General features: G+C 46.4%; 1 protein-coding gene across 2 annotated transcripts in view; it reads right to left on the bottom strand.

Annotated features, from left to right (window-relative positions):
- Positions 1-14784, bottom strand: part of Armc2 (armadillo repeat containing 2) — a 97391-nt gene that overhangs the window by 45424 nt on the left and 37183 nt on the right. For both annotated transcript variants that reach the window (XM_050120568.1, XM_050120569.1), the window contains exons 7-10: positions 10651-10749; positions 6787-6962; positions 2121-2223; positions 446-666 (exon numbers count right to left, since the gene is read on the bottom strand). In XM_050120568.1, the coding sequence (XP_049976525.1) occupies positions 446-666; positions 2121-2223; positions 6787-6962; positions 10651-10749 (599 nt within the window). The remainder of the gene's footprint in view (positions 1-445; positions 667-2120; positions 2224-6786; positions 6963-10650; positions 10750-14784) is intronic.

The following is a 14784-nucleotide window of genomic DNA, read 5'->3' as shown; positions in this document are numbered from 1 at the left end:
AGAGCCTATGACAGACCTCCACCTGATATCATTAACTCCCTTGTCACTGCAAGCTGGAGATGTGGCTGTGGCTATCAGTCACAGACAATCTTAGCGTCTGTCCTAGAAATTCTCAGCAGCGCACAAACTGACACGCAAAGAGCATACACGTTCCATCCCCCCATGCCGCTGTCTCCGTTACTTTTATTTCCTGTGCTGAGGATGGAAACTAGGGTCTTGAGCATGAGGGGCCTTCTCCACTGACCTCCTCGGCCTTCTCCACTGACCTCCTCGGCCTTCTCCACTGACCTCTCCGGCATCGTCTCAGCAGGGCACACACTGACGGGCCAGTGGTCACCACATTGGATCTCTGAGACCCTGGATCCCCTCCTGCTACAGAGGCTTCTCAACTGCTCCTTTAAGCTATCACCGTCTGCACCTCTAACCTCTTCAGATAAACCCTTACCTGGACTAACAAGTTGCCCCAGTTGGGCAAGCATGCACTGTACTTCATGTCCTCATTGGTTTGCTTTATCAGCGTCGTCAATATTTCCACCGCACCTTTGCCGACCATCTCAGCGAGGAACCCTGGACTCCCGGAAATGAACTTCAGAGCCCCCATGCAGTATAAGAAGGCTTCGGTGTTACTGTGCAGGTCTTCGGCCCTTAGCACCTCCAATAATGACTCTGCCAAAGAGACAAATTTCTATGAACATCTAAGGACAACTGCAAGTTAGATGTTGGCACACACTTTGTAAAATATATTCATTGGAAGCTACATGCAGATGCTCCCTGCTCCTCCACAAGCAGCGAAATCTCATCTACAGCAAAACTCCACAGTAGCCAGGAGGGCAGGAGAGGCTGTTCATATGCAAACAAGAAAGCCTTCCTTTATCTAAATGCCATCCTTGGTTCTTAGTAATATTCACCAGAGCTTATTTTTAAGTGACAAAAATGCCAAGTTATTGTCTAATGCCATTAACAAAGGCAATCTAAGAATTAAATGTCAACAGATCCCGAGAAGGCACTTGTTGCTTCTCCTAATGGGACACGGATTTCATGGGAACTTTAATAGCCGTCTGTCACTGAAAGGATCTTTCCCCTTCCCAGAGGTTTAAGAATGCCTCTCTCCCTAAGCGTGGTGACAACATCTATATTCTCAGTGTTAGGGAATCCGAGGCAGGAGGATGGCAGCGAATTTGAGTCTAACGTGTGCTATGCTTAGAGTGAGACTCTGTAAACAAACAAACAGGCTGAAGCTTGTGGTAGGTAGAGGGCTCACAAGCTTTGTCCTAAATTCGATTCCCACCACTGTTCCAAATAAACAAACAAAGAAACCTTAACAACAAAATTCCGCTGACTGGCCCAGATTCCAGCTGATTTGAGCAAGGTCAGATGGAGACACCGTGTTCAAGTGTAAGAATGCCAAAGAGAACATTAGATTCTGTGTTCTGATCTGTAACTCCCAGTTAAGACATCTGATGTTGGACATTCTTTCTTTCAACCTTGGTTTTGTCCCTGTGTGCTGAGCTCTTTGTCCCTTGTTACCCAAGAAAGAACCACATTGCTTTCCACAGCTGCCTCTTCTGCGGGAACAGCACAGCTCCTCCAGGCTTCTCATCATGGTAACTCTGTCTACTTAATTATTTAGGGACACGGGAATTGGGCATCGTTAGCTAGGCTTCGAACGTAGGTAAAATGTCTGTTGCTCCACAGTGAACCGCGTCCACGCCAGCATTCTGTAAAAGTCACAACCGTCTTTCCAACTCCCCCCCCCCGCTTATTTCTAGTATATCAAGAGACTAGAATTTTTGATTATGTCAAAAACTTTTAGGTGTGTTCACTGTAACAGTAAACTCCAGACCTAGGAAATGGCTTTTTTTTTTATACCATATTTCCTCAAGTCATACAACATCCCTACACACATCGAAGGAGGAAAACCAAAACCCAGTCTGTCACCCTAGACTCTAAACGCTGCTTTAAAGCCAGCATGGGAAACAGAGAAAGACAGCCGCCACACCTCTGCATTTCCCTAGAAACCCAAATGTCTCTCGCTACCCTTCTCTCTCCTTTCCCGCTACGGACTTGGCATCTGTGCTCGGGTGCAGTGTCCTCGCCTCAGAGCGCTGAACGAGACTCACCCAGGATGTTGTCAGTCTGCATCAGGGCGTCGTTCTCCTCGCTCCTGCTGATCTTAAATACCAGTTTGCAGACATTCAGGAGGTTCTTTCTGCTCACTTTAAGCTGCAGGGAAAGAACACTCTTGCATTTCTACGGCAGAGGTAGAGGCAGGCTCAACACCGCCAAAACCTCCACACTTAGCGCAGGGAGAGGTTTTGGAACCTAAGAAATGATCCAGGGAAGAACCTAGAAGAGTTGGGGCCATGCTGTGTCAGCTATAATATCTAATGCGGTTCCAGAAACATGAACTCTTTAATAACAAGAGTTTGTTTCTCACTGTGAAACATTTCGCACTGATATGTAAATGATTAGATGTTTTTTAAAGAGTATCAGTGAACAGAGAAATTGATTTAGAACACAACAGTGAAGGATGAAGGGAACCAAAGTCAAGATTAAACTGATCTAGAATAAAATCCATTGAGGAGCAAGGGAAAGGAAACACAGAGGAAACCCGTCCCCCTCGGCCATTTGCATCAAAGAATTCAAACAGATACTTTGGATTAGACTGTGCTGTGCTTATTCGTAGGGCTATTTCTGGAATGCTCTGAGGTAATCATTGTTTGAAGCTGAAATTACTCTCTAAACTGTACAACAATTAAACACAAGTCAACTAAACACAAGGCACTTTCCAAGTGCGCTTTCTTTTATAAAAACAGAGTGGCTAGCAGAACCAAGGTCTACACTAGCCGTACTTTTACCTGAAGTGTAAAGAATGGCCAGTAATGGGGACAGTCTAACAAACTGTGAAGGGACAGAACTATTAAATTAAGTAAGCACTCCATAAAAGATTACTACTGGTGTTCTGTTCGTTTTTGCATTCCTGAGGCAGGGTCTCACTGTGAATTTACAAAGATTCACTTGCACTGCTTCCTGAGTGCTGGCATTAAAGACATGTGCCACTGGGCCCACACAATACTCTTTTATTATCATTATTATTATCATCATTATTATTATATTGTTTATTTGTGTGTATGTAGGTGTGTGATAGAAGCGTGTGCGTGTGAAAGTGTGTTTGTGTGTGTGTGTGAGAGAGTCAGAGACAGAGAGAGAGAGAGACAGAGAAAGAAAGAGAGAGAGTGTGTATGTAGAAGCCAGAAGACAACTTGTAGAAGTTGGCTCCTCTTTTTCTCATGTGGATTCTGAGGCTCAAACCCAACCTATCAGGCTTAAAAAAAAATCTTTAATTTCTGGGTCAGGTATGGTGTGCCCTCAGCAGCGGTGTGAAAGACTGTCTGTAGGAATGGGGTCCTCTGAACAAATAAAGACTCAGTATGCAAACGATGGCACAAGGGTCATTATTTTCCTATTTAAAAAGTTATCTCTAATATTTTTATTGAGTTTTCTGTTCATTTAAAAAAGAAAATAGAGTATGACTGAGTTATGTGTTAGATCCACAATTGCGCTGAGCACTGTTCATGGTTTGAGCTGCTCCCTAAGGGAGACAAGGCTGGACCTGCTGTCTGTGGCCGGTGAGGCAGAGGGAGGCAGAGGGAGGCAGAAGGAAGCAGAGGGAGGCGGAGGGAACCAGAAGGAAGCAGAGGGAGGCGGAGGGAGCCAGAAGGAAGCAGAGGGAGGTCGAGGGAGGCAGAGGAAGCAGAGGGAGGCCGAGGGAGGCAGGCGGAAGGAGGCAGAAGGAAGCAGAGGGAGGCAGAAGGAAGCAGAGGGAGGCGGAGGGAGGCAGAAGGAAGCAGAGGGAGGCGGACAGATGAGCATCTTCACCTTCTGCTTCTGCTCTGGGCTTGTGCACAGTGATCTGAGAACCTGCCCATCAGGTATCACCCTTGCTCTGCAGACCCACCGAGTGTTGGGGGACCACCAAGTCCCACCCCAACAGCACTCCGGTCAGAACCCACATGCTAACCAGTTGTCAGAGCATTCATAGGACATAGTAAAGATTCCTTCCCCGCTCAGGAAGAAAACAGAGACGGGAACTTCAAAACTAAGACAGTGATTACAACACAGCTTTATGCCCCAGCAAATGAGCTGAGGCAAACAGAAACCTCTCCCCACATCTGGGCCAGGGCAGATGTGCTGGCAGACTCCACTGGGAGGCTGAAATCTCTGACCAGCTCATCTTCCTAGTGTTGTCAGGTAGCCTGTGCTCTGCACCGGGCAAAACGCCCCAAGAAATGAATCGAATGTAGCTCTCACCCTGTCTTCCAGCTTCCATTTGCAGTAAAAAGGAGGAAGGAACAAAAACAAAATCAACCAACAAAAAACCAATCATCACCAGTGAGGAGCACTGTGGCCAGTACTGCGGAGGTCAGAGGTGCTGGCTGGGGCCCTGTCTCCTCCTTAGGGTTCAGTGATGGATCCTGGGGGTCTGGCTGCTGTTCCCAGGGCTATGCTGAATTCCTGGGGTGAAGGGTTTCTAGGTAGGGTAGTTTTCTTCTTAAATTAAAAATGATGCTTTTGTTTTGTTTTCCTTTAACTTAAGAAGTTTGAAATCATTTCTGTTCTTCCCACTATATCTAATCCCAAATGACAAATTGGGCATTTCTTTCTGATTCTTATCCCTCTGCAAAGGGTGCTAGATTTTTTATACTTCCAGAATATAGTTGCACTGCTACTGAATATGTTTGTGTTCGTTGAACACTTATTACAAACTGATATATTTTCATAAGAGATTTTAAAAACAGGGGTTAAACTTAAAATGGCTGCCTGGCAGATCTCTATTGAGCCAAACAATTCAAGAAATTGGAACAACTCACATGCTTACTGCATGTTTTTAAATAAATACTGTTATATGTTCGAACTGTAACATCAAACTGGTGGGCAAAAAAGTAACCGCAAGAGGAAATCCAGTGTAGAACTTGGGGCTCTACGTATCTTTAGCCTTTGTTCATTTTCCTCCACTGTTCTTAGGATACAGTGTCTTGAGAATATACAGAACTATATCCTAAAGCCTCGTCCAAATTGATCACCCCTGGGATGTTACAGGAGATCCCAGCAGCCAATAGGAAATTGCATAGCATTGCTTTGACTCTCCCTGGCTCTATCGTGGGTAAGAAGGCACCAGCCTGGCACTAGAGGGGATGGTTCAGTGGTTACGAATACTGGCTGCTTTTGTGGAGGTTCAGTTCCCAGCACCCACACGATGGCTCCCAACCACCAGTAACTGCAGTTCCAGGGAATCTGGTGTCCTCTTCTGGCCTCCACGGGACAAGGCACATACATGCACACATGCACACATGCAGGGGCAACACTCAGAAATATAAAATAATTAAAAGAAGAAGAAAGCAGCACCAACCCACTTAACGCTGCATCAGAACTTAACTGCACCTAGATTCTTTGGGGCATGCAGCATTGTTTAACCTACTTAGGTTTTATTCACTTAACATCCAGTTCATAAGGCCTAATTCAGTTAAACTGTGATACACACACACACACACATACATACACACATATACACACACATACACACACACACACACACACACACACACACACACCTGATTTGCCCAACATCACCAATAACAGTGCTAACATTTTCGCTGCAAACATGAATAGTTCTGGGGTTCATTCTGTCTCTTCTTTTCTTTCTTCCTTTTTACCCCCCCCCTTTTTTTTTGGTAAATTATAAAACAAACATCTAAAATCCAGGTGAAAAGGTAAAGCCAGTCCCTGAGTGCTGGCAACCTGGGTCCTCCCTGGGACAGCTCCCTCCACAGAGCCCTAGAATGGAAATTCTCTTTCAAGGGCACATGCGCTGAGTCACGCGTTCCTACCTCTGAGGAGAGGACGGATAGCCTATGATGACAGCTCAGAAAGGGTGTAGTCCCTACCCAAAATTACACAGAAAATGTGGCTGAATATGCTGCATACGAAAGACTTCATTATCCAGATGAAATGGACATGCTCACTACACTATTAGGACACTGGGCTTTCCCTCCACTCAGTCCGTTCTCCCATCTTCCTCTGCACCACTGACAGGTGAACAGGGGCATTTTCTGTTGTTATCCATTTGTTGTTGACGCTGTCTTAGAACATTCCAGGACAGCTAGGGCTTGTCTTTTGGTTCTGACACTTGTGGCCATGCCAACACAGCTACCTATCAGGCTGTGTGCTGGACAGAGCTGCCACGGGCTTTTATTTGGTCTTGGCCTTTCCTCCAAACACTTTGCAGAGAATTTCTATGGCTACCGAGGGACCTTCCTGTGACCACACGCAGCTGGTTTCCTCTTTCACACTGGTTCACAAAGCACCTGGCCTTTGCCTTTATTCTAAATCATGAGACAATGCTGGGCTCCCAGCAGAAACCGCAGGGCAAAAACAACAGCCTGCACCGCCCCCGAGCTGCCCGATCTAGTTGTTTGCACAATTGGACTGGAAATGTTTGCTGTTGTAAATTTTTTTCCCTCTCTTGACTTTCCTTTCCTCTGTCTTCCTTTAAAAGTAAATTCTAGGCACAGTGCGGACGCAAGCTTGTTGGGATCGTCCCTATGTGCTCGGCTTTATTCCTAAGGAATCACTTTTTCGTCCGGTTCTGGGGTGTGAGTTTACTGTCTTAATTGTGTCTAAACAGGCACAATGCATTTTCATCATTTTGCAATATGTTACAAACACAACGTCTGGCAGAGCATCGATGGGATGCAGTCTGCTAGAACAAGAGAAAGACAAACTTACTGCTAGGATGAGTTTTGCAAGTTTAAGGCTGAGCGGGTCTGAGCCAGCATCCACTAGTTTATACAACGTCTTCAGCAGGACACTTCTTCCCCTGAACTTCTTTCCCAGCAAGCGCCCTTCCTCCAAGGTGTGATGGAGCTGCGTGCAAGCAGCACACGTTGCTTCAACGTCATCTTCTGTCGGAGCAAAGAGAATGCGTTCTCAGATATGCCGGGACACACATCCCCTAGACATCGCCAGGTTCCCAGAAGCCAGTCTCCTTCCTCCTATCACTCCGCTCCAGCCCCTAGGTGAACGTAGTTACTCAACAGTCACTTGGCTTATCTAGAACAAGCGCCTTCCAAAGCCTCTCTTTGGCCTCCTTCCAAAGTGCCCGCCACCTGGACCTTCTTCGGTCTCACTGAGGCACACCATTTGCATTCCTGCCTCCACTTCTTCAGACAAGTTGCTTGACTCCAAAGGAATAAATACTGCCCTGCAGGGCTAAGGATTTCTTACCTGTGGATAGGTAGGTGTGTTGTGCTACACACAGATAGATGCTGTAAGTGTGCCTGATGGGCACCCCCGCATGGCAGAGCAAGAATAACATGTACAACTTCACTTCAAACGAGCTTGCCTCCTAATATATCTGTTGATAACCAACAATGGTATATTCCTTTCAAATGACTGTCGTCTCGGGGAAGAGATGTAATGACATCCACCGTTATCATCAAAGATGGGACCTTTTAACAAGATGTTAGTGAGGAAAGAGGGAAGGAGAACACTTGGTTTGGGAGCTGCAGTTCTGAAGGCAGTGATTTTTGAGAGCAGTTTAACCAGGAAAGAAACCCCGCGCTGGAAGGGAGCACAAGGGGAAAGAAAAGAACTCCAGGTATAGCATGTTCTTTGGGGAAGTATGGCCTCTGATAGACCCCATCATAAAACTTAAATGTGGGAAGCCGATCTTAAATAAATACCATAATGTGAGCTCAGACACCGACACGGAGGAAGTGTGCACCAGCAAGAGGAAGTGACTCAGGCCATTTTTAGCCCTTTTCAACAATAACATCTAAGAAAAACAGCTTATACCTCAATAGCCGAGTACCCCGCAAAGCCTCTCGGGCATGCTCTTGAATAGAGAGCCGGTGGGAAATGACCTAGCCCAAGCTGAGACACAGGGGGACCTGGGCTCTGCTGTGGGAAGCACCTCCGTTGTGTTACTGCCTTTCTCTCCTCTGGCTGGCTGCCTCCTCACTAGCCGGGGCTTTCAGCTGCTCTCAGCTGCCTGGGCTCTAAAGGCTGTTGTAGCTTACAAAGGAATTGGGAAGAAAGGCTCAAGGGTCAGAGTTCCAGCTACTGCTCAAGTAAGCTGTGTCGCTCAGTCAACTGGCTGTATTAGTTCTAAAAGACACCTGGAGTACTGCACTCCACAGGCTGAGGCAGGAGGATGGCCAAGTTCAAGGTCAGCCTGGCCCAATTAGGGAGTGTGTTTCAAGAAGCCAAAGCAAAACAAAACAGAAAGGCACGGGGCCTCAGAAGATGTTTCTAGGAGCTGTAGCTGGTTAAGAGTTTCCAGGGTCACCAAGTAACTTTGCCTCCCAAGTCACTGCTTAACCACAAAGGGAAGCCCAGCAGCTACACAGAGCCAGAGCCCAGCAGACACCACCTGACCCAAATGAAAAAATTCACATTTCCAGTAAGGGAAAGGTCAGCACATGGGCCTTCTGCCGTGGTACACGAGGAAGATGCAGCGTAAGTGTGCCCCAAAGGCCCGAGCTGGGTCTCAGCATGAGAAAAGAGGAGGAAAACGGATGGGTGGGATGTTCTCTATAATAAATGGCCACGTTTTCTCACTTGTCTCAGGATCCTGAAAGGGCTGTGACCGGTGACTGAAACGTATGATCCAAGGGCTTTCTTTTTCTAGAGAGGAAATCATGGGACAATAAGCAGCATGCAGGAGAATGTGTATGGTGTCGGACGGTCACCGCCAGTTGTGGATAAGAACACCCTGCTTCTAGGCAGGATTTGTAAGGTGTTGTATGGTCAGATGTGGAAGGGAACACCCTGCTTCTAGGCGGGATTTGTAAGGTGTTGTATGGACAGATGTAGAAGAGAACACCCTGCTTCTAGGCGGGATTTGTAAGGTGTTGTATGTATGGACAGATGTGGAAGAGAACACCCTGCTTCTAGGCGGGATTTGTAAGGTGTTGTATGGTCAGATGTGGATGAGAACACCCTGCTCCTAGGCGGGATTTGTATGGTGTCATATGTATGGTCAGATGTGGAAGAGAACACCCTGCTTCTAACGCTAACAGACAGAAAATCGAAGGCCGAAGTAGCTAAGATTTGGGGTTTTTTGTTTTTATTTTGTTTCAGTTTGAGACTAAGTCTCATTATGTAGTGGAGGCTGACCCTGAAAATGTTAGCAATGTGTTTTCAAAAGGTTCTAGAAAGAAAAAAGAAAAAACCAGGGTGACTAGGGGCAGAGCAAGAGGAACACAGGGAGAGGCCGTAAGGCAGTGCGGAGTGCCGGTACTGGGGAATATGGGAGAGGGCAGACGGGCAGACGGGAGTTTTAATTCTTCTATTAACCATTTTAACTAATCTATTAGCCACTAACCACTTAGTGAATTAAAGGAACCGCACAGTGTCAGGGAAACTGGGTTTCATGACGCTTGCTGGTTTTAGATTTGTCTAGGGACAAAGATGTGATATTTCTTTGCTTTGCTTGCGGGTTCTGTTTTTGACGCAGGCTCTTGCTGTGGAGCCCAGGCTGAAATCCAGCTATGAAGCACAGCTTCCCAGAGGCCTGCTATCTCACACCCTAAATCTCAGCAAATCCCTGAGTTTGCTCGATTGTAACTGGTGGGCAGAGCGTTGGGTGTCTACTGACGACCCCACCGAGGGAAGATCTGCCCTCCAGGCAGGCCTGCAACCTGAAGGCCTCTGATGGGGTTTCCAACCCTCCTCACTTGATCTGCACTCCTTTCCTGAAGCAACGACCCAGACTTCACAGGCCAGGCTAACAGGAAGGTGGAAATAGCAACTCTAGTGGGGAAATGCTGTTATGTTCATCCTCCCCGCCCCTCCCCCGCCCCAAGATTTGGAATGGCAAAGGGCTCTGGAGGTGATATGGCTTCATTCATCTTTTATTACAGTTTACATGTAGCACCAAGCACCTGCTGATAGCACCGAGACCAGAAAACCTGCCCGGAGAACCCACCCATGGAGCGCACAGCCTAGCCAGAACCACCGTGCACACAGTACTAAGCATGGGGATTGCTCTGTGGCTCTGACCAAGAATCCAGAGGATTCTGGTTCACCTTTCTAAATGGAATTCTGAAAAAGTCGGGCAGCATCCTCTCAGCAGCTCCCCATAACCTCCCAGGAGTGCCTCATTGTGGCCCTCTGGAGTGCTGGACAGGACACATCCCAGGCCACTTCTTGAGCTGTGTGAGTGGCCTCCCTGACAGAGGGACTTAGCCTCAGGAGTAGAATCAACAAAACCACACGCACAGCTCTGGCTGTCCAGGTTGTGTGGCCCACTCAGTTAGAGAGATCTGCTTTTCCTGACCTTCTAGAATGCGACAGTCTCCCTGAAGAGGCAGACACAGACAGCGCTTCTTCAGGGAGACGAGATGCATGACCTGCTCAACTGGGGAGTTTTGGAAGCTGGCTCTCCCAGTATATTCCAAGGATTATTTTACTCACTAAAAATTTGGTTTGCATAGTATTTACTATACAGATTTACAGGGCAAGCAAATATACAGCATGTTCTCAACATAGCCACAGAAACAATCATCAAAGTGCACTGAAAAGATCAGGGCGATGGGGAGCAGCAAGTGAACGCAAAGTTTTGATTTCAAACAAGAACTGTTGTTTTACCCTTTTCTAATTCACGCAGAATCGGTTCGATCCGTGTTTTCCAAAAGACTTCATCTACTTCTATTTCTGTCTCCTGTTCCTGTAAGCTGGCTCTTGAGGCTGCAAAGGAATCCAGAGAAGGAAAGAGCATTGTGAAAAGGGGCTCGTGGCAGGGCACACTCAGAGGCTGCTCTTCTGCGTCGCTGAGATGAATTAAGAACAGAATCAAATCTCACTTCGCCCTAAGCCCCAACTTCTAAGGAGAAGCATGGGTCTTCTCATCAAAGTACCCCAAAGAAAACTTGAATGAGTTAATTCATAAAAACAGAACTTACAAGTGGGATTAGAATACTTCATAGAGCAGAATGCTTTGTGCAGGGTGCTGGCCACAGGAAAGCAAACTGGTTTAAGTTACTTTTTACTTAAAAATTTCCCTCTGTAACATATAACAGACAGCTACATACACATATATGTATATATACACATACATACATACATACATATATAAAGACCAAAAGCTGAAACCACTTTATAAAAATCTTAGCCCTTTCGGAACAGACCCTATAGAGGAAGTACCACCAATGCTATGCTTTCCCCGGGGTAGGGGAGATGCCTTGTTCCCCACCCCAGCTCTATTATTGGCCTGTACGGTGACCTTTATCTATCTAGCTTAGACTCTTTCCAAGCCTGCTTCCTCATCAGCAAAGGGGAGAATATTTGCCTTAGGATTATGTAAGCTGAATGTCAGTCACAACAGAGGCAAAGCTCCGCCTGAGTGCCACACATCAGGTGACAGTGAGTATCTGTGAACTTCCTTTCCCTGGCTAAACAAATGGGTGACAGCTGATGTGTGTCGCCTCTGTGCCATCAAGTGCTGCACAGACTCTAGGGGGCAGTGCTGCCCCTGACTGCATCCTGGATGCAGAAGAGGGACTATTATGGGATGCACTTTTCTTCTGTCCCCCCTCCCCCGTCTTCTGAAACAAGGTCTCACTCTGTCCTGGATCTTACTATGTAGCCCAAGCTAGCCTTGAACACACACAGGAGTGGTTCTCCTGCCTTGGGCTCCCAGGATCTCAGGTGTGAGCTGGCACACCCAGCTGAGGCTGCTGTTTGGTTGTGTTTTACTTCTGGAGTGGAGAAAGCAGAATCCAGGTAGAAGCTAAATCACCCTCCTAAGGTCATACAGCACCTCTGCTCTTACCACTCAGCTCCACTGCAAACCAACAGATTAAAAGGCAACAATGTATGAAAGAGAATTGGCAGAGAAAGTGGCAAATCAGAATTCATCTTGTACAGGCAGGATCTCAAGCCACCCACCAGAGCTGGAGGGGCCACGGCTACACGGAGGCCTTCCCCAGCCTCCTCCTCTAACGTCTGCCTCCTGTGTCCCTAACCTGGCACTGGAAAAATCTATACGAGCTGTTGGAAATCATAAGAGCAATCAGAAGATTCTGTACACACAACCATCTGTATTTATTTATGATTTTTACAATTCTTCTTTTATTTACTGCATCTGGACTTCAGCACTTACATATAGGCATACCCATACACAGATACATACATAAGCACAGAATTAAAAGTAAGTCTTAAAATAAAAGAAAACCACTGAACTCTTCTCAACTACCTGTATAAAGCACAGACAACTCTGTGGATAACCCACAGTGGCTAGCATTTAAATTTGAATTTGAATTAAGCGGTGTCTGAAATGAATCTTCAAGCCACCAAACAGGAAACCCCCCACACAAGCACTGATATTTCCCAGGAGAGCAGGGAAGCTGTACAATTAATTCCTGCCTTCCAGTGCCCATGCCCCGCCCCCTCCAGTGCATTCTGGGAATGTCTACTCTCTGCTGCAAGTGTGCTGGCTTTTTTTTTTTTCCAACCTTGCTCATGTCAAGGTAGGCTGGGCAAGCTGAGCATATGAAAACCCTGGAGAACCAAAGCAAACAGGGAATTCTTGACAACTAGACGGTGATTAAATAGTAAAGATACAATGTAGTCGAAACAGGAAGACTTTGGCTAAGCTATCCAACCCATAAGCAAGACTTTATAAAGCAAAACTGAATTGTCATTAGGGGCCAGGTGTGGGGCAGGATTCAGAAAAGCCTGAACTTCAGAAAGGGAGCAGTGTTCACAACAGGCTCTTCCTGGAGCAGTCCCCTACAGCTCCGTCCATGAACACTAACACTGGAGCAGTCCCCTACAGCTCCGTCCATGAACACTAACACTGGAGCAGTCCCCTACAGCTCCGTCCATGAACACTAACACTGGAGCAGTCCCTACAGCTCCGTCCATGAACACTAACACTGGAGCAGTCCCCTACAGCTCCGTCCATGAACACTCCCACTAACAGGACTCACAATGCAGCTCTGGTCAGGTCTGCCATTGCCACTACCTGTGTTTGAGAGATATTCCAAGTTTCAGAATGTTGAAGTTTTCAGAACCAGAGCTAAAAGGCTGTAGACCATCACCTTAGCCTTTTGAAGTTTTGAATATGCCTGAGCTGGATAAAACACATGTATACGATTCTGAAGTAAACATGAATATTCAAGCAGCCTAAAACTATAGCTGCTCATAATCCTATGTAAACTGAGGTATTTAAAGGTCAGAGTATATAAACAAAATAAGCATTTACAAATGCAAAGGACAACACAGAAGTTGATAGATAAGTCAGTATTAAAAAATGTCCTTGGCATATTTATGATACACTTAAATTTACTATGAGGGGGGCTGGGGATGGCTTGGTGGGTAAAGTACCTGTGATTGCAAGTTTAAGCACTTGAGTTTGGATCCCCAACACTGATGAGAAGCCAGGCATGGTGTTGTACACCACAACCCAGAGACAGGCAGTTTCTGGGAGCTTCCTGACCAGTTCAGTGTAACCAAATAGTGAGCTCCAGGTACGGTGAGAGACTCTGCCTCAGAAAATAAGGTGCAGAGTGACAGAAAAAGACGTGGACTTGTGACATCTACGAGAGCATGAACCTACTCCCACATGCCAAAACCCAAAAATGACTAGAACGTCAGGCTTTAAATCTGTATGGTCTTCAAAAACAAAACAACAACAACAAAAACCCAACAAACAAACACCTGTGCGGTGGGCTCTTCGGTGTACAGTTACAAGAAAGCACAGTTAGCAACTAGTTCCTCAGGAACAGAGAGATCAGACAACACATTTGCCCAGAAAGAGAGGGTTCTCAAGGTGAGTCAGAAATCACAAAAGGCTAGCTGCCTCCTTAGGACCCTTCCAGAACCATCCAGACTCATTGGAGAAGTCAGCCACACTATGTAGCCTTTTCTCAGGAATCCCCAACTATGTGGATGCGTCTGGCTATGGTCTTGTCACTTCTTTATCCCCATGCTGCTCTCGTTGCCCCCCCACCTCCATTCTAGACATTATTCCCAGTTAATTCTAGAAACAGAGGATGTGCCCGCACGCGCGCGCACACCTGCACGCACACGTGCACATGCACTCACACACTTTGTCTCAGTCTTAGGGAACAACTTGAAAATTAAAAAAATACACTTTCCTCTAGGCTCACAGTTTGCTAGATATAAAAATTACGATTCAACAGGAAATTGGGTAAGTCAGGCAGAAGTACTGCCTGTTTTGAAGATTCTGCTGCCTCAGTGGTTACAGTTGCTAACCGCAGCTTTGAGTTTTGGACACAGCTCGACACAATGTTAGGACGGGCTGCTATTTTTAGCGTGCAGATGCAAAGCCCCTGGCAACAGCTGTCCTGGGAATAGGAAGGGCTTAGATTCTTCTGAGCTCTGGATACACTCACTCCCTGTGACCACGAGGAGCCTCCCTCCTGAGGAGAAGCTACTTTGAAGAGAACACTTCACCCGGTGCTAGTTTTATCCTCATTTTTATTTTTGTTGAGACAAAGTCTTACTGTGTTGCTCAACCCAACCTGCAATTCATAATCCTCCTGCCTCTGATTCCAAAATGTCCAGATTATGGATGTATAATCATCCATCCAGACATAAACTTTGTTTGAATGAACAAAAAAATAAAGAACGTAGCAAGCACCTGTGCAGCCCTGACCAGCTTGGTCCAATATTGACATTGTGCCACATATGAATCATTTTCTTTATTTTAAGGACTTAAAATCTTGTAGCATTGAAGCCTTCCTTATGCCTACCCAG

This window comes from Alexandromys fortis, unplaced genomic scaffold, assembly GCF_014885135.2.
Source record: "Alexandromys fortis isolate MF-2015 unplaced genomic scaffold, M_Fortis_MF-2015_v1.1 scaffold_175, whole genome shotgun sequence".
In the NCBI taxonomy this organism is placed as follows: Eukaryota; Metazoa; Chordata; class Mammalia; order Rodentia; family Cricetidae; genus Alexandromys; species Alexandromys fortis.
The sequence above is the reverse complement of the archived record's forward strand: the minus strand, read 5'-3'. Positions and strand labels throughout refer to the sequence as shown.